At 37.2% G+C, this 26,498-nt stretch overlaps 1 protein-coding gene across 2 annotated transcripts in view; it reads left to right on the forward strand.

Moving 5' to 3' along the window:
- The window catches only part of NFATC3 (nuclear factor of activated T cells 3), a 76,378-nt gene that overhangs the window by 20,808 nt on the left and 29,072 nt on the right, over positions 1-26,498 (forward strand). For both annotated transcript variants that reach the window (XM_075765841.1, XM_075765840.1), the window contains exons 3-6: positions 7,959-8,121; positions 23,779-23,978; positions 25,153-25,325; positions 26,098-26,238. In XM_075765841.1, the coding sequence (XP_075621956.1) occupies positions 7,959-8,121; positions 23,779-23,978; positions 25,153-25,325; positions 26,098-26,238 (677 nt within the window). The remainder of the gene's footprint in view (positions 1-7,958; positions 8,122-23,778; positions 23,979-25,152; positions 25,326-26,097; positions 26,239-26,498) is intronic.

Here is a 26,498-nt window from a genome sequence, read left to right on the forward strand (position 1 = left end):
TTCTTTTTTTCTTTTCTTTAATGTCCTTCTGCATAACTGTTTATGAATATGAAGTTTAACAGTAAAGATGCAAAGCTGCTAGCTGGAAATTCTGTTTTACCAGATCTGAAACTACTATGTTGACAGACACATTAACTGTCTTGAAGTTTTCTTTTTTAGATTCCATTGCAGTCTGCTCATCTGTTAATAAAAGGTGTCCAGTCTGTTACTAGAATCTTTTCATTCTAACTAGAACAACGATAACTGTTTTTCCTTAATTATGTGTTTTGGAATTGTATTATATTTATGTAGGATACTCAGCAGTCCTAACACAGCATTTGTGTTAGCTCACAGGCTAACGTAGCTCCTAAAAGGTGAGCACTACTGAAGGGTAAAAGCACATGAACATACAGGCATGTGGCGAGATGGGGTGTGGATCTACGGTTCTTTTGTGGGATGACCAAAATAGTTACAAAGATAGATACTCAGTTAAACCTGCTTCCTCTTGTAGTGGGGAGAACTGAGCAGAACCGAATAAAAATCAATTTTACTGCTTTCATTAAGAAGTAAAAAGTCTTTTTTAAAAATGTCGATGTATTTATAAGCTGGCACTGAAGAACTTCTCTAAATATAAAATGGGCAAATGCAGAAGACAAGAAATACTACACCTATTCACAAGTAAACTAAATAAAACTATTAAGCTGTATACATTTGCTGCCAAAAATGCAGTCTGACTATTGAATTAGTGGAAGTGGCTGCGCTGGCAGCTGTATCCTCAGCGAAGTGTTGAATTACTTAGTTGTAGCCTGTTTCACAGGTGCTACAAGAGTATGCACCATCAGTGTGTTAAAACATTTCATTTTGGCTAAGTTTACTCTTATGTTTCATGAATAAAAATGAAATGCTGTAAGATCCACTGTTTCTTAAATAGTTCATGACAGTGACCAAAAGCGAGCACCTCAGCTGTTGTAAGGAGTTAGATATTACTTGCAATTTGTATCTTTATTATATATTGTATATAGTAATATAGTACTGGTAATATAAACACAATATATATTACAATTAATATGCTTCTTGAAATGTGTTGATTGTATTGTCAAGTACAAAGTAGTGCATGAAGTAAACTAGAGTGGTGATTCCAAGTATGTGAAGTGACTCTGACCAGTGTGCACACTCAGCTGCAATAAATTGACCCCTGGTAGAAGTAGGGATATCTTGGCTCACATGTGACATGGTGTGAAATGTGCAGATAGCACCTGCTTCTCTGAATGCTATCTAAAGTCTTGTAAATCTGTAATCTAGTTTATCTATTGTCCCCCCATCATGTTTTCCTTCTTTCTTCTATGTTCAATAAGTGTGCGATACATAATTTAAAATTTACAAATTTAAAAATGTATAACATGCTTTTGAGCATTTTAGCTGTATTTCAGATGCCATCCAAATAATTTCTTTAGATGACAGCTTGTTGTTTGGTCACAGAAACCCATAATCTGCCAGTGTGTAGCATATGACAAATGTATGTGTGTATTTTGTGCCCTGAGTCAGTATTTACAGTATTTTTTTAAAAACTTGATCAAGGGGAATAAAAAGAGTATAGGGATAACCCTGAAACCTTTACTGAGTAATTAATGTAATATAATACTTTTGGCGAGGACTTGTCACTAAAAGGACAATTCATAAGAAATCAGCAACATTTATGGTGTTAACAACCATAGTTACGGGTGTTCTGGAGTTAACCATCACAGACATGGCCAGCACTGGTGTAGGTAACGTGGGGCATTTTATTAGAAGAGTGGTCAGTGATGATGCAATTGAAAACAGTGGGAGTTCTGTTATTTTAGCTTTTAGGTTAGTTGGTTTGTTTTCTTTTGCTTTAAACTTACAACTTTTAACATGAATGGTTGGTGGAACAGTAAGTTTTAGGTTCTGTAAAGTAGATCTTGAGAATCTAATTTGTGTCTCAAGCAAATAGGCCCTTTGTAGGGTAGTAAATTTAGTGAGTCATTCATTTTTTCTTTCTTTAACCCCTGAAGTATTTGATGGGAACAAATGGTACTTTTGTGTCCAGTAGATAACCAGACAATATTCATTAATGGACAAAAATCTTGAAATAAAACCTAGTTTCTTTTTACTGTGTCTTCCCTCATGGAATTCTTAGAGGCTTACACATTGATTTAAAAACTACTGTATAAACCCATATCTTCAGACTGCTCCGTCACCGGGACATCAAGTAGTTTCTTGTTCCAGTGGTGATGACCACGAAGGCTTTGATAGATGTATTTACAGTTCAGGAATCTCTTTAGTGATGGATACTTACTGGCAACTTGAGAGTATTTTACCTGCAATTATCTGGCAGTTACAGCTGGAAACTAGAATTGCTGACAAGGTTGCTTATTCTCTCAGGAAAAAAAATAGTTTAAATATACTCGTAGATGGCTGAATACTTGGAAAAGTTGCTTCCCTTGTCTGAATCTCTTGGAAGTCTGGGGAGTAGAGAGGAACAGAATTCTGTTCTATTTTTAACATAACTATTGAGACTTTGGTCTTAATTTTAAGAAGAATAAATATTGCAGTGTGAGTGGACTATAGGCAAACTTAGTCTACTAAGCAGTTATCATCTTACTTTGATAAATAGAAATAACACCAGCTATGCTACGTTAGCAAAACTTTAAAGTGGAAATATTTGCAAATTGCTGACTTTGAAGATAAGGACCCACTTAAGTCAGACAAGCCAGAGAACTTTGAACTTTTTAGATTTTTAATAAGCAGGGCTATTGCTGTAATGTTTACATGCAATTAACAAATCCAGAGAAATTCACGTCGTGTTTGATATGGGATTTTTGTGCTGTACATGTGATTCAGCTCTCTACTTTGTTCTGAAATGATACGGACTTTAATTGGCAGTATACTGTATCAGTACTCTTGAAAGCATAGTTACTGTGGGTCTGCTAGCAGTAGAATGGTCATATTTTTAATGTAAACAGTATTTTAAATGTCTTTTGATAAGCCACTGTAGCCCCAAAATTTTTAACTCCAAAATTACTCCACCAGGGAAAATTGTTGCTTTGTTCCAGATAGTGAAGAGCAACCACAGCAGTATTTTGGCTCTACAAGCATTCCGGAAAAGGACTGTAGTAATGGATCATAGTTGTGATTTGAGATTCTCAGGGGTTTGCTATGTTGCAACATTGAGTTGTCACAGGATACGCTGTTGGTTAATCTCTGCAAAAACTTGAGATGTGGAATATCCATTGTATGGTCAGTGAGCTTTTTCCCCACAGTGACAGATTTTATGTGTTGGGAGGAGCTGTAAGTGGAAAATGTTATTTTTGTGTCAACTAAGAAATAATAAAAGAATCACTCTAGGAGATCTGTGAATCTCAACCAATGAAGGAAATAAGAACTTTCACAACCATCTTGAGATCCTAGTGGGTATCTTCGAAAGGTTCTTACTAGAATTATTAGTGACTGCAAAGAGGCAGGAACATGTTCATACAGAGTGGCTAGAATGAGTTCTTACATAGGTTCCACCCGTGTTCAAAAACTTTCTAAGCAGGGAGTCCAGGAGAGCATTAGACTAAAATGTGCTTCAGCTGAGGTACCAGTGTTAGCAGTTTGTCTGCACAGAGCCCCAGCTGTTTGTCCAATGAATTACCCAGGAAGAGTGCTACAAGTGGAAAGTAACTGTTTTAAGTTTTTAACTGGATTATTTTTAGTGGCTCTTACAGGCTTTGTTCTTCTTTCTGTCCCATGTGTACTGCAGTGGGGCCACAGTCAAATGCGAACAAGCAATCTTGTTCCTGGGGTTTGTTTCTTCCTCAATGAGAGAGGCATAGTCAGCCCATGAGTTGCACCCGGACTTCTACAGGACTGAATACTGAAGTCCATAAGGACACATTTGGCTGTCCTTATGCTGAAGCCTGAATCAGTTCTGATTTAGAGATAATGGTTGCAGAGGAAGAAGGTATCTCTTAATTTAATACTGGTAAAATTGTCACTGAAGTGATAATTTTAAATGCAGTGGCTTCTGCTGAGGATGCTACTGAAGGGTTCCTTTACTTCTGAGTTTCCTGTAATAGCTGCTGTTCTCTGAAGCCTTTAATCTTGATGTGATAGGAGTATGAGCTTTTGGAGGATTTAATCAGATTATATAACTCTCTTGGTATTACTGGAAGCACATTTGTAGATTTACAGATTGGTGCTGTTTCAACAACATGCTAAGATTTGATTTAAGGAAAGTTTTAGAATGACTGTCACTCATTATTTCTGTTTCCTGACATGTGATTTGCTGCTTTACTGCTAGGTTACTGCATTGTTAATAAGGTTTTTACTCATTTAAAGAAAAGAAAAAATGAGAGAAACTTCTGTAAGAGATTAAGTCACAAGCTATTGTAACAGTAATTTGGCGATGAACCGGGTAGAATTTTGTGATGAAACCTGTAGAAGTGCCTACAAATGTGGTCCTCCCCACCAAGTCTGAAAAGTGAGGGGTTTTAAATAACAACAGTTTTTACTTCTTTTAATTTTTTGATCTAAAATGACTTGGAAAAAAACCCACAGTCAACAGCTGATCTGGATTCTGGGTTCTGAATGCAAAGTTAGATGACTTTATCGATAATGGAAATGCTGTCATGCTGTATATAAGCTGGGAAGACAGAAATTTTTTGTAACACCAAATTTTTGCTCATTTCTGAAGCAACTGTGCTTCTTATTCTTAAACACGTTCCAGCTATTTAAGAGTAATGCAGCACTAAATTTTGAACTTAGGTAAGTTCTGAACTATCAGAGATCACTAGAGTTCAATGCACAGTTTAAAACTGACAAAATAACTGTGGTGAGTTAAAAGTCTAGCAGTTTTACTGCTGATCCTCACCTAACAGTGTAGACTGAACAATATTTTCTTGAGAATGGATCCTTAAATACAGTAAAGCTAGCAGCTTCAGACTTACTTTCCCATGTCCAGCATCTGCTACAAAAATAGTGTTGCTTCATATTGGAAAGTGTTCCAAATATATACAAACTTGTTACCTTTTGCCCCCCAAATGCTGATATGATTCTTCTAATTTGATATTGATTTCTACATAGTATAAAAAACCCCAAGAGTTTGTAGACTGTATTCTGATTATTTTTTTAAAAAATTTATTTAGTCTCCAAGCTTGTGGGTTCATGTGACTTTTAGAAGGTGATGGTGCTAGCTAGGAAGTTTCCACCATGCCTCCGTCCCACTAGTTCTGTTTGAAGAAGCTGTATAGACAACTGGGGCTCTGGTATATCACTAGGAGTCAAAAATTTACCTTTCAAAATGAAATAAAGTTTAATCACTGATCCAGTTCAATGTGTATCTCTACAGCATTTGCCTCTCAAAAAATGAAACGGTGGTGTGGAAGCAAAAATACGTTAAACTGATATCCTCACAGGACAGAAAGGTGCATGACAGTGTACCCTAAAATTTTTTAAGATTCCACTGCTGCTTAGAAGCTGAGGGTGATGGAGACAGCAAGAAAAATATTAAATATTCAGAGAGAAACAACAGTTTGGCTATCCAACATCAAACTCCAAAGGGAAGCAGCTGTAACTCTCTAGCCTGCTACATCTAGAAAACATCACTTTGATGCAGCACAGTCTCAAAGGCTATGTAATTTATTTGGAAAACTGTGTTTTGAAAGCTCTCCAATTTTTTGATGTTTTAGGCATCTGCGCATGTGTTGTGTACTTGCTTGCTCCCTCATGCTGATATTTTCTATTTGTTTTCAAAGAAGGACAAAATCTTGAGACTTGGTTATTTTCCTGTCTCCATGTTTGTTCTAGTATTCCAAATATTTTTTCAGGAGTTAATGGGAGTCTGATACAGCTTGTGCCACATTTTTATTAGTTAATTGCACAAGGAGTAAACCTCTCTGAGTGGCTGTGAGGAGAGTGGTCACAAGCAAGAAATACTTTTTTCTCAACTGAGTTTATTGTTAAACTTTCAGTAATACCTCCCAGTAATTAGTATGTAGTCTGTGGTGTGCGTGTTATGCCAAATTCTCTTCGGGACCATATCTGTTCATGGTGCATACCAACTATTTTGACATAGAGTATTTGGTTTTGGGGGGTGTGGGGGTGTGGAGGAGAGGCTTCCAGAAATACCAAAGAAAAATTTCTCGCATGCTATGTTTCTTTTTAAACTCTATTTAGTATCTTCTAATCCTGACGTTTTCTTTCCTTTTTCAGACTGAAGACTTGAGTCCTCTTCTTCAGTAGCTATAAAAGTGAATGGCAAGGTCTAGTTGATAGCCAATAGTAGCATTTAGGCAGTACGTCTGGGCCTGTGGTAAGTATCTGGAAGGACTGGGCTTATACTGCATTCCTGTCAGTTTCCTCTATTTTTTGCTGACATCACCGGTCCTGTCCTACCCAGTAAATACTACTGGCTGTCAAAGCACCAGTCATCAGACCGCCTTGCTGAGGGAAGATGAATCTTTGCTGTACACCGAATGCTTGTGGAGAAGATTTATTGCTCACGTTTCTTCCTTTCAGTAAGAAGAAAGGGAAATACTCTTGTTTCTCCCATTGCTCTCAGAAAGGTGCTTCAGGAGATGAGGCTTATATTATAACGTTAGCTGTCTCCTGAAGTGCACAGTAGAGGTACTCCATGAAGCAGCAGGTCAAGAGGCTTATAGGTTGTTCTCCTGTAGGAGGAGGCCAGCAAGTGGTGCCATTTCTTCTCCCTCTTTTCCATGCTTAGTGACAGTGATTTTTCTAGTAAAAGGTAGATGTATGGTTCTGCAGGCTGAGCCCAAGTCCGTCCAGATACTTGCTAAAGACAGAGCTTTCTTTTTTTTCTTTTTTTTTTTTTTTTGTTCAGTCCAAATATTACCTTCTCTCTCAACTGTGGATATGTTTTATAGGTCTTTGCTAAATTCTCCAGAAGGTATAATTTACCTTTCTTGAACCTATAGCTATTCATGTTTATGGAAACTTGCATGGCTTTGGATTGGTGGTGGGGTTTTTCCTGACTCACTGTAAAGTGGAAAGAAATGGAATTGAGCTTTCTCAGATGACAATACAAACTAGTATTTGTCCATCTCTTTAAAACCTAATTTGCTTTCCCTGTTGGTCAGCGTAAGGTAGCACAAAACTATTTTAATAGAAGCTTATTTTTATTGTAAATGTTGTTGTTTGCTACACAGTGCTATAAATGTTCACTTTTATATGTTCATAAGTTTGCTCTACCAGGTAATTACTGACTCGAATCTGACTGTTCATCTTATTAGAATCATAAGTCTATAAATCTATGCAGGTAAAAGGGTAGGTATGAAACCATTGGTGATATCACGTGGCATATTTCCCTCTGAGCTTCTTCCATGTTACTTCTATTACTGCATTTTGTTCTCCTCCTTCCCTGGAGTGACTTTGTTACTGTGTGTAAGGGTATACATAATCTGTGGATAAGAAGCATGTACTTTAGGTGTCTTTGTTGTCTGTTGCAGTAAGTCTTTATGCTTAGATAGGACTACTAGCTTTAAAACTTTGAATAATCATATAATGTTCATTTTAACGATCGTTAACAAAGTGCAGTGCTCACCAATCTTAGAAAACCAAAACCAACAAGCTGGAAGATAATGCAGAGATTTCCCTCTAAACAACATTTGAACTTGCTTGTTGATATATCTGAGGATAAAAAAAAAATAGAAAGCCGTTATAGAATAGCACTGGTAATGTGGGGCAAGGGGATCATACAGTACCTTTCTTTTAATCAGGTATTGGAAGGAAGAAATTCTACTCTTAACAACCCCAAAAGAAATACTTAATTGAAGATTTTAATGCACCAGCAAAATTTTGGAATTTTCAAGTAACAGTTTTAGGCTAATAGCTATTCTTATTTGGTCATCGTTTGTTAGGAAAGTGACATCGTCTGTATTTTACAGTGATGTTACTTTGTACTGTGGCCAAATGGCATAATTCACTTAACCATAGTGTGCTTGTCTTGATTGCAGCACATCTTCATTGCCACCTCTTGACTGGCCTTTACCAAGTCATTACGGGCAGTGTGAACTGAAAATAGAAGTCCAGCCTAAAACTCATCACAGAGCCCACTATGAAACAGAAGGAAGCAGAGGAGCAGTAAAAGCATCTACTGGAGGACACCCTGTAGTGAAGGTAGGAAGTTTGCCTTTCTCGAATAGAAGATAATTTTTTAACTACAAATACTGGCATTTACAAAGCTGTGAATTGTTATCTTGTGTGAAGCTTAGAGTCCTTCTGGATAAGTGGTTTTTTTCTCCCTTCAATGTAACTTGTTCAATAAAAAAGTTAGTTTTAGATGTTTAAAAAATTACAGTTTGCTACAGTTACAGTGCATGTCACAATTCTATGCTGTATGCAGTTTCATGCTTGTGAATGGATCTGCAGTGCAATAGTGTATTCCTTAATGTATTCAACTTGAACTTCAAGGAGGGAGGAGTGTGTATAGGGGCAGGTAAGAAAAGTCATGATAACAGATTAGTTGGAGCTGTACTGAAATATGGTATAGTGTAATTTGAATCAGAAATCATCTTTCTTTTGGTGTTGAGACAGCTTCTGAACACTATAAATGCCTCTTGTTTGTGGTTTTATTGGGTTATTTCTGTGAAAAGGTACCCATACATTCTGTGAACTTTCACGTTAATGTTTGGAGTAAATTAAATTTTACTCTTCTCTTTTTCTTTAGCATGAACCAACAGTTATTGCTCACAGTTTAATGGTAGCTATCTCCTTAAAAAGTAAGGCATCACCTAGTTTCGTTAAATTTGCACTGGTTATCTGTAAGGGCAAGTAAGACTTGTTTCTTGCTTTTTTTTTTTTGACTTAATTTCCATTGTCTTAATGGAATCACGCAAGCTTCACTGTCTCTTAGAACAGTTTTGATCAGTTTCAAGAAAATGCAGTAGTGCAGGCAACAGTCCTCATCTGGCTAACAGAGAGTGGTGATACACCGACTGTTTTGATAAACTGGTACTGCCATTAACCGTTGCTTTGGCTGGGTTCTTTAGCTAATGCTAAATATTCCAAATGCTAACGGCATCTAAAGTGTATTATTTAAATACTTTGCAAACACCATCCAATTATTGTTGAGCTCCAAATTAGACATAAGGTCCTGGTAAATTAGGCTTGGCTTTGATAAGAATGCTTTGCCATCAAATATTCTTTGAAGGGAAAGATGCGTGGGTTTGGATTGTGGGTATATAACTGTGTGCACAAGCTGTGATGTGCTCCTCTCTGACTTGCAGAGTACAGGTGAGTACACAAATATCGTACTCTATGCCGGGAAGATTTCTGGATTAGTTAGGGGTGGTCACTGATGTCTCCTCTAGTATTTGTGGTGCTAGCTGGCTCATGCAGCTTGAAAGGGAACCTGCCCTCTCATTCACTGGATGTGGGGAAGATTGTGCTGAGGAACTGTGGGACTTTTTAAGATGCCTTGATTTATCAGTTTGCCACATCCTTGGATGAAAGCAATGTCTATTTATTCACCTCAGTCTTGCTAAGTGGTCTTTATCTTAATCTCAAGCCAGGTTAAGATAAAATTTAACTGTTCGTTTATGAGTCAAATCAGACAATTATAAAATCTTTATAGGACAAATAAGGGGAAAAAAAAATTAGTCCGATTACATTAAGGTTACAGCAGGGTTTGTCTTTTCCCCCAAATTCAGGATATTTCCTGTTCTTTTCCAGCAAAATGGTAGTCAGAGTTTCAATCCTTAGTCTTTCACTGTAGCAGTCCATACATATTTGATGTTTTTATCCTATTCCAATAGTTGGAAGTAACTTATTACAATTTGAGACAAGGTGTAGAGTGCTAATAGGATTGGCATAATCAGTCCCCATTCTCTTACTCACACTGTAGTATAAACATGTTACTGCTATTTTCCCCTTAAAGTTTATTCCTCCTCCCTGGCAAGCAAATTCTGGTGTGCTTTGTAATTACATCAGTTTTGGAACAGCTCTGATGTTATACCTATATCGCTAAAGATGCACCAGCAGAATTTAAATGTCATGTACTATCTGCTCCTTTTTCCTTGCCTAAGCAATCTCCTTCCTCCAAACTCTTCATCTGATGAGTTTCTTCTCTCAGCCTGACTCCTAATCATATTCTTTGGGCTATTTATCGAAGTCTGGTTTTGCTCTGATAGCTTACCTTGAATTTTTTCGTTTCTCCTTTTTTCCTCTTAATACTTTGTATCTTTCTTTTCTCTTCCTCCAAAAAAGAGCTGGTTACCTGCATCCTGTCTTCATTCTTGAATGTCTTTCCTTATCTTTCTGTTTCCATTCTTAATCTGAGCTCTTCATCCAACTTTCGTGTTCCCTATGAAGTTGCTCAATGTTTTCCTTCTCATCGCAATACCATGGCCTAACCAGCTCCAACTTTCTCCTGTTGTCAGCCCTACTAGATTTCTTAGCACGGCAGAGGCAAAGGTCAAATGCTTATTGGGGAAGTCTATGCTGCAAACCAGAGACCTTTGAGGATGCCTGGACTAGGCTAGAATCTGAAAGTCAGCTGGGCACACTTCTTCATGTGGAGCATTGTGTTGCTTTAGCAAGTGGAGAACAAGTAGATGCAATTTTCACATGCCAAGGTGCTGGCGCTGGAATTGAACGCATCATTGGTGCGGACAGAAACTTGAGAGATTTTAGCTGACAAAATAAGTCTCTGCTGAGCTTTTAGGGGTTATTGTGTCTGGCACTAATATTTGCATTAAGGGAACTTGTTTTTCTGATGTTTATAAGATTTGACAAATATATATAGGCTTTCTTTTGCTTACAGAACTAGATACTCCTGCAGTACTAGATGCAAGTTAGGAAAAACAGTGATCTATGTGACATACACCAATGACTTGAAAAGCTTTATTTGCATTAGAATTGTGAAATACCTTGCTATGACAAGAATGCTGTTTTAAAAATGGGGATAGTATTTATGTGTCTGACAGTCTCATGCTTAAACACATAGATTGTACTATGCCTCTTTAAATTAAAATGAATACAAATGCAAATCAATATTCTATTTTGCAATTTGGTCTCTTCCAGCTGTATTAGAAATTAATTGTTGTGCTTCATGGGAGAGAGGAAGTTGTTATGAAACAAAATATCAATTTGTATTAACTTTACTCACTGCTGGGAAAAACAGTATGCTAAGGGCCAAGTTTGGTGAAAGGTAAATACTAAATAGCTGTGAGCAGATGAAAATTACTGTCTTTAAATACAAAAAGCACTTCTGGAAGCTTATTACACAAATCCAGTTCATGATACGCATTACTATTTGTTTCTGACTTTTCTTTTTGGTGCTCTTAGCTTTATGCCAGTCACTTCCATGTGTTTGATCATTGCAATAAATTACTCAGCATTTTCTTGTATGAAATAGCTGTATGTTAACCGGTGTCAGAGATGAGAAAGGATGCGGGTGAACAGAATATTTCAGTTGGAAGGGACCTACAACGATCATGAAGTCCAGCTGCTATGTCTTTGGGCACCTGAAGGCCTGTGTGTTTTTGCTTGCTACACAGTTTGTTTTGCTCTTGAATGTTATTTTACAGAAAGCTAGAGTATTTAATTTCTGAACTGTGAAACCTCTGTAGTTCTGCATATGCAGTTGATGTATTATTTAAAATAAAGATTTTTAAGATAGTACATAGCTTCAAGCCATTAATCTATTAGTGCGTGTCATTAATCTATTGCTAATACTGTACCATACTTGTTGCTAGGAGACTAAGCTTCTGATAAATTTGGCATCATCTGTTGTGAGTAAGTTTAATCAGCTTATTTCCAAATGTGAGGAAATGAAATGAGTGGAGCATCATGCTTTGCTTTGTAAGTCCATTGACTTTAAGGAAACAAATTCTGTAATGAAATTCAGCTTTTTTGTTTTCAGCTTTTTTGAGGCACAATGTTCTAAATAGCAGATGCCTGTCATTTTAAACTCTGCTTTCTTGTGAATATGTTTCAGCTAATCTGTCATCTGGAACAATTTATTTAATCTTGCTAGAAAATCTGCAAGATAGAATGGTTTGGGTTGGAAGGGACCTCAAAGATCATCTAGTTCCAACCCCCCTGCTGCGGGCAGGGACACCCTCCACTAGACCACGTTGCCCAAAGCCTCATCCAACTTGGTCTTAAACACTTCCAGGGATGGGGCCTCCACAACCTCTCTGGGCAACCTGTTCAAGTACATCACCACTCTAACAGAGTAAAGAATTTCTTTCTAACATCTACTCTCAATCGACCCTCCTTCAGCTTGGACCCATTACCCCTTGTCCTGTCATAACGCTGACAGTTTTCACAGGGAAGGAATAAATAACTTGACAGAATGGTTAGCATGAGAAAGATGGCAGGTGGAACTTTTGTCATCCATTTATGTAGAAATTTTGTATTGCATTGTCAGGAGACATAGAAAGCCTCTGAGCACTGTCTACCTTTACCTTTCTAATTCAATAGGTTAGAGTACTTACTGTACCCATCTGCGAAGCCTTTTTAAACAAATAGCTGCCACATTTCATCTCACTCTAAGTGAATGATCATCATTGCTTGAATTTCCCACTCTTCCCACAGGTCAAATTGTACATAATAAAATAATGTTTACACTTACAGTTACCTAGAATGAGATTTTGCTGTTATCTAAAATGGTTAGGGTTCTTCATGAGACTTCACTTGGAGAATGCTGATGATCAAAAACATGTAAGCATTTTAGAGCAGGTGGGCACATGATAAGGATCTCTCAGGGATGGTTTGGTTGGTTTTTTTACTTTTGTAGTTTAGCTTTCTGACCTAAAGTGACTTTTTTTCTTCTTCAAACAAACTAATTTGTTTGGTATACTGTATTCCTGCTATTCATGTCTTTAAACTGTTAATGGCCTTAAACTGAAGGAGGGTAGGTTTAGATGATATAAGGGAAAAAAGCCTTCTCTATGAGGGTGGTGAGGCACTGGAACAGGTTGCCCAGTCAAGCTGTAGATGTTCCCTTTCTGGAAGTGTTCAAGGTCAGGTTGGATGGGGCTTTGGGCAACCTGGTCTGGTGGAGGGTGTCCCTGCCCATAGCAGGGGGGTTGGAACTAGATGATCTTTGAGGTCCCTTCCAACCCAAACCATTTTGTGATTCTATGCCAACTTCTGCACTTTTTTGAGCTTTCTTAAGTATTTTAAATTTAATGATATCTTTTGGTAATAAATTCCACAAGGTGCATTATGCACAACAAGGAGTATTTCCTTTTTATCTTTTGTCCTGATGCTGTTGAAGAAGGTGATCTACATAATATTCTTCTTTGTAACCATACAATGTGATGTACTGAGGGACTTTTGAGCTAACAGCTACATGTTAGCACCATTCTGTATACAAGAAGCAGTATCTGTCCTGTAGCCATTTACCACAGTGGGAATCCATTCCTGATGTGAACTATGATAAGCATAATTTCCTCTAAAGTTGATCATGTATCTGCAACAGATGCTATAAAATCCACTTGTACGCAATGCATGGAAAACAAATTTGGGGCAGTGGTACCTATTCAAAATTCGCTTGTACCATAAGCATGTTTTGCATACTATGAAGCGTTTAAGAATAGAATCATTTATCAACTCCTCTGCTGTAATCAAAAAGCATTGTGTTATCCATATGGACAGCTCAGCAGTATTACAGCTGAAGAAAGGTGTAAGATCAAAAAATAAAGAAATGTTAAATAAAAACTAGTTTATTTAAATGGTTATGCGCTTCTAGTCACTGACAAGCAAACAGTAACCTCCTGTGTGAGGTTTAATGGAGACTGGTGAAAGGAGGACTCAGCTCTGAAGTGATTTTAGAGCTTGAAGTCATGACTGAAGAGCTGCAGTGGAAGAAGTAGTAGATTGAGCTAAAGTAAACTAATTTTGAACTACTTTGAAAATTCTGAAACAGGAATGTGTCCTCAAAAAGTCTGTCAAACTCTGCCTGAGTTCTGGTGGAAGAAAGTATAACCTACAAGAGAGGATCTAACCAAGCAATGTCAGAGATAATCTGATAAAAATAAATGAATGAAGCATTGTCTAAATGAGTGTGTATTTCCTGGCCTGTAATTCTGTGGCTGTCACCTTTTCCTAGGTGTTCTGTGTGGGCAATTTGTGTAACTACTTGAATAACAGGTATAATATCAGAGGTCTCCCTGTTCTCTACGCCAAATAAACAGCATGTTTTTTCTGTGTTTTGTGGCCCTGCCTATTCTTCCTGCCTTTCACTTTTCAATTTTTATTTTTGTCTTGAATTTCTCCGTATTTTCTATATCACCAGAAGGTAGGCTGTATCGCAGCTCTAATTGCCTGTTTGGTGACAACAACCTGCAAATAAATCTAGAAGGCAGAAGGTAAGTCTCAGCCTGTGTGAACCATGTAGTAGGCTATATTGGGGAAAAACACTGACCTTTGGATGAGAATCTAAAAATACATATCTTTCAAGGACAGTTTGATGACTATATAGGCATCTTCAGCTCCAGAATCCCTAAAATAGATAGAAAAAGCCATATTGATGCATCTATTATATGTTTGAATACTCAGTCTAGAAAATGCAGTAATTAATGTGAAGAACATTTTAAATGGTACACTGGATGACACAGTTGTCTGCTTTTTGTATCATATGTTTACTAAAATGTGGAAAAGTAGTAAATTTTTTTCCAAAGTAAACCAAATTTATGGTTTTTTCCCTATAGGTTATGTGGGAATAACCTATTTCTATCCTGGAAAGGCTTGTCCAAAAACTGTCCATAGCATAATTTGGCATTGGGAATTGGTATTTCTGGAATAGCACCTTTTTTTTCAAGGGTGTAGAGCAAACTGCAGATGGATAGTGTATTGTGATGGCTAGATAGCTGTGACTGGCACTTCTGCACTGTCTGAAGTTGTACTATTAGTGTAACACTATTTTAGCTATGAATTGATCTCCTTTCTCAGGTAGCGTAGAAAGGAACAGGACTCTGAGCTAAAACGCTCTTCAAAATATGCCTGAAATTGGTATTTAAAATGTTTTCAATCCTCTCTGCAAGAAGCGAGTTTGTAAGAGTGTGGTTTCAGAAATAGAAATCCAAGTTTTTAAACCTTGAAGGATGTTCTGTATGTTGTGTAAACATATGGTATCGTAACAATAATGCACTGATATTTGCAATTACTTGTTTGCTTTAGACCTTTGCAGGACCTGTTTGTCTCTGTGATGACCACTAAAATGTTTTTAAAATTGGAATTGTGTCACTAATAGTTTATTAAAGTTTGTTCCTTTTTGTCTCAGTATTTTTTCAGAATTGCAAGGGTCTGTACTAATTTAAAATCTTCAAGTCAGTCTGCTTGGTAAGTTTATTTAGCAAAATAGGAAGGAGGATGCTTTTTTGCTGTGCATGCTTTTACTTCTCAGTTGATGGAAAGGTACATCAAATAATCAAGTGATAGAAAATAGTACTGCACTTCAGGAAGGGGACGTAGGTGGTGTCTGCTTTTATAATTAAGTATGTTAAACCAAAACATTTCACTTTTTGTAACATTATAACCTTTGCAGAACCGGAATGAAATTTAAAAGAAAGAAAATAATTCATTGTGCCATTAAGACTTTCTGAGCTAGTGGTTGGTGCTGCTGAATAGATCTGAATGGAGTTTTCTTCCATGAATTTCTTCAGTTTTTTAGACATTCCATTGAATATTACAGGTCAGCACTCCTTGCACCTCTGCAAGGCCACAAGAATGACTGGTCAGTCTGACTTTCAGTAACTTCCCTCAAATGATTTCTTGGTTTTACATATATATGGGTTTTTTCAAACTTTTCAAAATGCAACTGTAGATAAATTAATGATAAATAGTACCAGTGGTGTTAGTCATTGTGAGTCTTTTGTTTCAAATTATGTTCATCTTCGTGCCTTTTGATCTTTGCCAACCCTTGCCTTTATTCACAAGTCGTTGTTAATAGGTGTGAGCTGTTCAGCTTCGCAGAGTAGCTTGTCAGCTTTTAAACCAGTGGTCTTCACTGTTCTTTAGGAAAGTAGCTGCGGAGCACCTGAAAGTGAAATTCTTGTGGAGAAATGTCTGAAGAAAAAAGTTTGGTTCTTCAAAGCCATGCACCGGTGCCTCTCTGATACTGTCCGAAAGATTCCAAGCTTGTGGATCATGTGTCTGTTGTCTGAGGGCAAAACTTTTCAATGGCGGGTTTGGGGTTTTTTTCTTTAAATGAGACTTTTAAAAAATAATACTATTTTACTTTAGTGAGGTCTAGCAGGTTTTGTTTGGCAAACAACTGTTCAGAAGCAGATGTTCTTTTCCTTTAGGATTGTTTAGGTTTCATGGTGAATTATGCCATGTCTTTACCCGTACAGTCTTCCAAGGTAAAAGTAAAAACACCTAATTCAAGCGAACAGCTTTACCCTTCCTTTCACTTTCATATAATGGGACCTTCATTCTCCTCTTTTTTTACCCTCCTTACCATGTAACTTTTGGGGGGGGGTGTTTTAAGGAATACAGCAGTCACTGAAATGCATCTGGCCACCATGAGATTGTCAAGGAGGAAATAACTAGTTACAACATGCTTTTTCTATCAAGGTGTTGAAAAGCCTAGGAATTCTCCATCTGAAGTAAATGCTTAGTAAGTGCTTATAGTTCTTTATAAAGCTGTGTATTTCCTTCCCTGTTCATCAGTCTTCACCTGACGATTTTTATGTGGATACCGGTGCATTTGGTAAAGCTAGAGTTGTTAAGTCTTTTGTTCACTGAACTTACCACACATTTTTCCCCTACCATATCTTGTATTTCAAGACTATGCCTTATTTTTAGGGAGGCCTATTTGTATGTAAAAGCTTTCTTTCTAATCAGCCTGCTTTACCAATCCAGTAATGCCATAAGCAGTGAATTAATTGTGCAGCGGGGAAGGAGCACTAAAGTGGTGATAGGATCTTCATCTTCAATTAGCAAGCAAAGGCAACGCATGTAGAGGGTAAAACATGAGCATTTACCCCAGTGAAAGTTTGGTTAAACATGGCAATTTCCTAATAAATGCTAGTCAGTTTTTGGAGGAAAATTGCTTTTAAAATACAATCAAACAGGTTTTGGCACAGTCTGAAAGCTATTAGTGTCTAGTATTGCTTGATTGCTGAGCATAAAGCTTAACTAATGAAATTATTTTTTCTAACTTCTTCCCTTCAAGTTTTAGTTCCTTCTTTTTTCTTTAGTTTTTAGTCTGAGTGAGTAGACATGTGAAACCCCGACATCACTTCTGGATTCAGTGACACTATTAGGTATTGGGTTTTTTGTAAATAAACAAAGGTGGTTTTGGTTCAGAAAAAACAGGCTATTTCATAGTATACTAGTAGTGTCAGGTAAGTACCTGTTTACTGTGAAGTGTATGTTTTCTGTTGGATATTTTTCTCAGGTCTTTTTACAGGTCTTAAGAAATCACAATTGTGGATAAATAACTTTACATTTAAGTAGAGATTGTAATACTTGGCCCACGACAATAAATGGAAAATATAGACAGAACATTCTTAATTTTAAAAAGGGAGAAGAGGTAAAACTTCTAAATATTAGAGACTAAAAAAAGTCTTCTTGCAAGATTGTTGAGTGTTGCAAGCTTTCCTTTAGACCAGAGCATGGAATTGATGACGTGAGCCAGATATGGCCGCAATATAATTTGTATGTAATCTGGAAAAATGCTAACTTCTTTTTTTTTCCCAGGTTGATGCCTCTTATTTAATGTGATGCCTCTTATTTAATGCCTCTGTTTGCCTTTCTCAGCAAGGAGAAGGTTCTCACCACTATCTCAAAATTCCAAGTTTAAACACTGCTGTCTTCAGTGATCAAATTAATCTATATAGCGTGTAATGTTACACATTTTTTTAAAAGGATTTTTCCATAGGTGCATTAAGAATGTATGAATGTTTTTGTAATATCAAATACAACTTCTTGAAGATCCCAGAATTCTCTCATTAACTTACTGTCTTTGTAGTTATTTGGTAAAAATTGTAAACTAAGAATTGCCATGCATGCATGAGTTTACTGTATGCAAGTATAGTAATACGGCTGGAACTGCTTTGGCATGAAGCTCTTCTGGTTTATCCTGTAGTGACCTTCACTCTTTAGCCTTCCAGCTTTAGTTTAACTTACGCATGCACTGACCTTTGCTATGGAAACGATATAGAAACACAAAAACAACTTGGCTGAGCTTCCTCTGCAAAGCAGTGGGTGGTGTATCAGTGTTCTGTTACAGAGGAGGGTTTCTAGAGGTCAGTAGTGACAGTGTGCAGTAACTTACCAGTTGTCTGCAGCACAGTGTTTGCTACTCCTGGGAAAGTGGTATATCTTTTTTTTTTTTAAAGTAAAATTAGTAACAGTTTTTTGTAGTGTGCAGCTGTAGGACTGCACATTAATAGAGTAGATGCTGAAAGGTATACTTGAAAAGCTACCTAGTGCTCAACCAGTAGTTGTTACTGTCTTTCTGCAAGTGACCCATGAGTGAATCTTGGGCAGGCTGATACTGTTGCAGTTTACTGTAATGCACCTTCATCGTGGTGATTCTGCAGCACTTACCAGTAGGTTGTAAAATGCTGTTAACTTAAATACGTATGGTCTGTATAGAGACACTATGCTCTTATTTGTATATATTTATTTGTAATATTTGTGTATTCTTTATTAAGATGAACTAAAGGTACAAATACCATGGCTTCATTGTTCTTTCAAGTTAATTATGTGGGTATTTTCATTGATAAACAATTAGCGATTTATTTTCTTTATTGACTTAGATGTTTGGGCTGTTCAACTTACAGAATTGTGCATAAAGCAGGTGAGGTAGTAAGAAAGTGCCACCCCACTGTCAATGAAACTTAAGATCAGCATTTTTTGGAATGAGAACAAAATGAGAACAAAACTGTATTTAAAAGGAATGCATTTTAAATTCTAAAATATGTCATTTTTCCTGATCTGAAGTTGATTTGGGGTAGCAAGTCTCCTTCATCATTGACAAGACAGGTATTGCACAAATGATGGCAATTCGGGCTCTAAATATCATCGTTTCTTTTGGGGGAGCGATGATACCATTCCTAGGAGATGGGAGGTAGTTCAGATTCTGTGATAATTCAGTCTCCAGTGGGAACCAAGTGTGGTGGGCAGAAGTTCTGCATTGCTTACTATGTAAAGGTTTTGTGTAGGGAGAGACATATCCAAGGTTTACTCTCACCCAGATTACTCATATAATGGACTCCAGAATACTTTCATACTCTTCAGCAAACTGCTCCATGCACCTGTAGTTAAATAAGGTAGGAGTACTTCCAGGGGAATTAACAAAGTAATCCAGCATTGTCCTCTGTTCTCAGGAGTGGTGTGACGCGGGCTGTCTAATTATGTAGCGCTAGGCACAGCGGGTTGGTGTCACTGAAGGCTTTGAATGATTATGTAATAGAAATTACATGGGGTGTGCAGGCATCCTCTCCACAAGGTATCAGGTCATTTTCTACCTACCCCTTGGCTCACTGGCCCCCTGAATACAGATGCTCTGTAAATTTTTTATTTTACTCTTGCAGAATCCAGGTCATGCCTAGAGTTGTCAGCTCACTTATCAGACAAGATTTAAGGGGAAAATATTAATTCTAAAGCACAGATTTGTAAAATAATTCTGTTCTTCCCCACCCCCGCTTACTTAATTGCCACACTTGCACACATTGGTTGTATTTATGGCCTTAAATTGGTTTTCTCTTATGTTGTTCTCTTTTTATTATAAACATTGAATAAATACAATAAATCATCTGTAATGCAAAGCATAAATTTATGACGTTTCTGCTGCCTTGCCAATATGTTACTACTCTGTCTAACCATATATATATATATATGTGGGTTTTTAACAGGACTTCATTGCAGACCCTTTACAGCAATTCATATGAGACAAAGCCATGGTGTAAGCATCCAACTGACACAGTTTGTTGGGGGAGGCCTTGTTGGCTTGTTTGTTTGAGACTGGTTTACACTAGCATGGCTTTTAAGTTTGTATGAAATTTTCAGGGTTTTATCTTGCTACTATTACAGAACAGTTTTAATTATGAGATGCTTTATTTATATCTTTGTGTATTATGACATGCATAGATCTCTTCTAAATTACTATAAAAGTGTATTCCATTTCATTATAATGTTTTTCCTTGTAGTTTCCTTGGGGCATTAGACTTCTTGTTTGTTTTCATGAGTATTCCTTCCCCCTCCTTTCTCTCTCATACGACCAGTATCTCTAGAGCTGTTGCGTACGTGTCCATCGTTAAGGAAGGGGAAGAGAGCTTTAACTGGAAATTAGCTTTGTCACACTGACCTCATTTGGAAGTTATTCAAGTTTTTGAATAGGTCTGGCTTGTAATTTTATATAATTCTTAGTATTAGCGTGAACACATTTAACAAACGTCACATTTAGGCTGTATTCCATTGTGTTAAGATTTAATTTTAACTGAGGAAAATGGATGGTGGAGTCACAGTGTTGAGACCTTGGGACAAGATGGCTGCTGGAAATGCTAAATTAATACATATCCTTAAATTTTCTTTAAACTCCTAAAATAATTTAGACTCACAGAAATTATGAAAATATTAATGTTTTGGGGTGTTTTTTTTTTTAAATATTTTTGAAAGATGTTGAGTCCTGCATCAAGGTTTGTTGGGGTGGGTTTGGTTTTGGGTTTTTTTGTTTTTTTGTTTTTCCTGGATTTAGGTCTGTTTGTACTGAGACCTCTAGTGAGAACAAAAAGATTTTACATATTTGACAGAACAAAAGCCATATGTACAAAATGCAAATAAGTGAGATCATGTAAGAAATTAGTTGGAAATATGTCAATTACAGGGCATTGTATTTGATTAAAGCTGCCACAAATTTTAAAGATTACTTGGCTTTTTGTGGCAGATATTTTTTTCTTCATTATAACCAGGGTCTGAAGAGGTAAGGATTGTTAAACCCATGAGGAGATGGGACTCCTCAATTTAACATTCAGTCAGTTTGTTCTGCTTGCCTGTGCGTGCCTGAATTCTCGATGGTAGCTGGAATCAGGTGAGGAGACAGATGAGAATTCATTGAGTTGAAGGAGAGAAACCGGTCTGCTTTAGCGCAACCTCATTTGTAGTCTGTATACAATGTAGTACAAATGTAGTCTGCATTTCATGGTAAAAGTTGAACCATTTCTCTGTGGCTTTTACAGGCACAGCAGTTGGGAGTTGTACGTCTCCCAAGAAAGGTACAAGGAGATTTGAGGACAACATAATTCTTTGTCTAGAACTACAAAAAGCAACATGGTCTCTTTACTGCTGTAATTGTCTAGGGATCTCCCAGCCCAGAAAAGCAATAGAAGCAGTAATTCTGAACAGTTTCCTTTCTTTTCTCTCTATTCATTTAAATAAATAATAATTAAAAAAGGTGAATGAGCATTTTCTCTGAGAGCAATCTCATAATGCTGTGATTGTACCAAATAACATATTCGATCTATCAGCCTTTTGTGTCAGCTGTTCCAGATATGTATGTAGTTGGTCAATAACAGCTACATGCTGTAGCTTGGCTGCAGCATGTCTCTTTCAGGAATTCTTTTAGATTTTGTGTGTGTGCTGGATACAAAGAGGTAAAGAACAAGCCTCAGTTGTTTTGGGTTTATTTGAGTAAGCTTAGTTTTATTTCTCTGAGGTGGTCTACATTTTGGCTGTTGTGCTTCTCGACCACATTTCACTTCACTGGGCAAATGGGAAGAAGGCTAAAATATGACTGTACTGTTGTATCTAGATGGATTAATTAATGAGTGAGTATTACATCTTGGACAAAAGCATTCACGTAAGGCAGAAAGCTTTGAGAATGGCTCTTTAAAGTTCCAGACTTCTGTCGGAAACCAATGCTCTGTTCTTGATTGAGAAAGCTCTAATAAACAGGATGGGTAGGTGCTGTCATAGCTGTAACTCGAATATAGAAAATAGGCATTCATTTGGCGTGCATAAAACTCACTGCCACTTGTAGATCCCCTGTATCTTGATGCACTACAGTTGTGCTTCTGATTTCTGGGTGTGGGTGTGCTTTGGATTTTTGTACTGCTGACTACTGGTGTTAAATTACTCTTGTAAGTAGGTTGAATTGACATGGTTTTGTTTGTTTTTGAAGTGTTAGTTCTGTAAAGAACTTGGATAATAGTGTTGTGTGACCAAATACCTCTCCCTAGAGACAAAAATATTGATGTGACAAACCACATTCAAAGAATGACTGACTGGCCCTCCCTCCAGTTTGAACATAAGTTGATGTCAAAGTCGGTGAAATGTAAATTTGCTGCATCGTTTTTTAGAAATTGTACAACTTGCCATGTGCATCAGTCTGCCAGTTGCAGGAAGGTGGAGTAAACTTCATGGATTTAAGACACATTTTATACGCTTTAAAATTGCAGTGGCTAAAGGAAACTTGCATGTTACTCTTGGTTAAATTTGTTTCCTTAAATTTTCTGGATAATACATTACCAATGTACTATTTAAGTTTCTTTTTTCTGATATTTCAATGTGTTTTGTGCCTAGAATTACTACTGCTAGCTCAAGCAACAGGTAGTTTTGAGAACTGAGTGCATTGGTGGTTAGTCTTACATTTAAGAAAAGGAAAGACATGTGAATTAACATTTATCAAATTTTGGTTTCTAAACATTTTCTTTGCCAAAAATAAACCATACTTGATTTTCTAGCTATGAATTAAATTTTGTGTTAATAATACATTTGCATTCTGCAACACCTCTGAAGTTTCATAAACTCACTAGTTTCCATAGTAGAAAAACTAAATTTTAAAATACTTTAGTATTTCATAGAATCACAGAATGGTTTGGGTTGGAAGGGACCTTAAAGATCATCTAGTTCCAACCCCCCTGCTGCGGGCAGGGACACCCTCCACTAGACCACGTTGCCCAAAGCCTCATCCAACCTGGTCTTAAACACTTCCAGGGATGGGGCCTCCACAACCTCTCTGGGCAACCTGTTCCAGTGCCTCACCACTCTAACAGGAAAGAATTTCTTTCTAACATCTACTCTCAATCGACCCTCCTTCAGCTTAAACCCATTCCCCCTTGTCCTGTCACTACACTCCCTGATAACCAGTCCCTCACCGTCTTTCCTGCAGGCCCCCTTCAGATACTGGTAAGCCACAATTAGATCTCCCCGGAGCTGCCTTTTCTCCAGGCTGAACAATCCCAACTCTCTCAGCCTGTCCTCATAGCAGAGGTGCTCCAGCCCTCCGATTAGCTTCGTGGCCCTCCTCTGGACTCGCTCCAACAGCTCCATGTCTCTCCTGTACTGGGGCCCCCAGAGCTGGACGCAGTACTGCAGGTGGGGTCTCACCAGAGCAGAGTAGAGGGGCAGGATCACCTCCCTCGACCTGCTGGTCATGTATCTTTTGATGCAGCCCAGGACACGGTTGGCTTTCTGGGCTGCAAGCGCACACTGCATTTCTAGAAACTAGGTGCGTCTTAGTAAAATTGATAATTTGCCTTAGATTCAAAAACCGTATCAGAAACACACCTATAACATAGCTTAGATGTAGAAATTCTGTAGATAAAATGATTCTTTTATCTTTGAGCGATTAAAAAGTAATAAAGATATTTTACATATCCACGTGTTCTGGCAAATACTATTGCTGATATTTGTATTGGGGGACAGATATCTGTATGCCACTTTCTGATTTCTTAAGAGACTGAAGATGATTTGAATTAAATGCTACTCTGACTCTTAAGTCTTTGTACTACTACTTTGTATATTTATATTATGCACACTGAAATGCAGTAAAAGTCAACTAATGTTTTAATATTACATCTACTTTTTCATCAGCTCCTGGGCTACAGTGAAAAGCCAGTAAACCTACAAATGTTCATCGGAACAGCAGATGATCGCTACTTAAGACCTCACGCATTCTACCAGGTGCACCGAATCACTGGAAAAACAGTTGCAACAGCTAGTCAAGAGATAATAATTGCCAGCACTAAAGTTTTGGAAATACCACTTCTTCCTGAAAATAATATGTCAGCCAGGTACACTGCAGCATAAATTCGCTGTTTGCTTGCTATGTGTCTTGTTTGTGGCTTTTTCATTTGTACAAAGGTGAAAGAAAAATCTTGTTGAACAGCATATTTTTCCACAAATGTGGCTCACCGTTAAGATAAGACACATCTCTCTAAACACGACAATATAAAAGTTCAGGTACAAAAGGGGGAAGCTCGTAAGATTGACAGGGAGATGGGCAGGTGCTTCTGGTATTATACTTCCCCATATAATCCATACATATATATGACTCCACAACGTAGATTTGTATGTAGGTTACTGGCCGGTAGTGTTTTTGTTTGATTTTAGAGACCCATGCCTTTTTTCTATGAAAATACAGTCATACAGTTTAGTTGCTTCCTTCTTGATTGAATGTGGTAATTTCACTTCTGGTATCTTGGTAGGCCCTTTCCTTGTTTTGATTATCTTTTTTGGTTTTAGCAGTTGCATTATTCTGTCTTTTCAGGTCTTACCAGAGAGAATGTGCTACATCATAGTTTAATGGTTAGTTATAGAACAGTTAAACTGTTCAAGGTTGGACGGTCAGTGAACAGAGGAAAGAAAGCAAGATTGCTTGTTGATGCAACACATTTATTTCTTACGTCTGCTTCTGAAGTCATCTTAGGTTTTCTAGTTACGGACTCCATGCTGGTTGCATTGAATGCTATGAACCCACGGTGGCGTGCAAGATACCGCTCCTCACAAGTTTATGTATATGTGTTAATTGATTAAAGTATGTGTGTCTTGTATGAGTAATCAATAACTCTATGAAGCGGTAGCTGGGAGTTGATAGCTACGCTTTTGTCATTGTCTAGTCCTTCCTAAGGCAGAACTAAATATAGGCGTCTCACTCCTTGTAGATGATGTTAAATGACTGACTTTGAAGTAGGTTAAACAACGTGCAATAACACAATCTCTTAAAGGTTCAAAAAAGCAGCAGCTAGACATTTACGAGACAAAGTATTTCAGCAGAATGCTTGCTGCCATTTTTGATACTAACAAATCTTTTAATCTCAGACACTGAAAATAGGATAATATGAGGAAAAAATAGAATGCTTTTCATTCATTAACAAAAGAAAGGCTTACAGAGTATATACCTTGGCAATAGTTTGATTCATTTTCTTCCATTTCTCTTCTGATCCATCCGTCCTCACCTATCTCCAGTATCGATTGTGCTGGTATTTTGAAACTTCGCAATTCAGATATAGAGCTCCGTAAAGGAGAGACAGATATTGGAAGAAAGAATACCAGAGTGCGACTTGTGTTTCGTGTTCACATCCCACAACCTAGTGGAAAAGTCTTATCTCTGCAGACTGCTTCCATACCTGTTGAATGCTGTAAGATTGCTTTAACTATACATAATTTATACTCATATTTTCTGCATGCATCAGTAGTATTGTCATTCTGACAATATTTATTGTCAGAATTATATATAACAAATGTGTGTAAAAACCATTGTGTGTAATGAGCTAAATTACCAAAAATTAACATATCTTTATTTAAAGATGGTACTTGCCAAATGACAGCCTGAAGGTTTGGAGGAAAAACAATGTTTTAGTTTTTAAACTGAATACTGCAGTCACCCAGCTAGCACCTTCAGTAGTTCCTGTGTATGAGCAGAGGAAGCTGATGTATCTCAGTGAAAATAAATATTCATTTCAGGAAGAACTAATACCATTTCATTTACAAGAGTCTGTACCATTATTTGGCTTTATACAGTATTATCTTAAGAACAGCTGAACTTCTAGAGAGTTCATTTGTTAAGTGCTGGCACTAAGGAATCAAAACATGACCGTTTTGCCTAGAATTCATTTTGTCTACGAAAAACCAAAGTAATTTTTAAACCAGTATTCCTAAGCTAAAAATTTCATTTGCTGTAACAGTAGAGACTGTTGGGATTCATGGCTTCTTACTGCTTCTTTTCTATAATTACATAAGTTCAACATAATTTTAAAAATATAAGATAAACCATATACAAATATGATTTATGTATGTAAATAGAGGGTTGTTTTAGTTTCACCCCTGATTCTTCAAGTTAAGATCATAAAAGAAATGTCACCATGATTAAAATTGTGAATAATAATTTTTCCATTAATTTTTTTTTTAAAGCTCAGCGATCTGCTCAAGAACTTCCTCAGATTGAGAAGTACAGCATCAATAGTTGCTCAGTAAATGGAGGCCATGAAATGGTGGTGACAGGATCCAATTTTCTTCCAGAATCCAAAATTATATTTTTTGAAAAAGGACAAGGTAAATACTATCTTTTTTCTCAAAACCAAACACCCTACCTGAGCTTGATTTTAGGAAGTAAGGATGTTTTTAAAAAGGGAAAAAAAAAAGTTAAGTCACAAGTAGTAATCTGAACCTTCAGTTTGGGCACTGATGTAGATGGTGGTTAGCAGTGATTAAAGGAACAGCACTTCTGATTCAGGAAGACAGTTACAGGCTAACTAACTTTGAACTGCGTGTAGTTGAAAGATGCTGTTGATAGCTCATACCACAGATCTTAA

Source organism: Balearica regulorum, chromosome 13 (assembly GCF_011004875.1).
Source record: "Balearica regulorum gibbericeps isolate bBalReg1 chromosome 13, bBalReg1.pri, whole genome shotgun sequence".
Classification (NCBI taxonomy): domain Eukaryota; kingdom Metazoa; phylum Chordata; class Aves; order Gruiformes; family Gruidae; genus Balearica; species Balearica regulorum.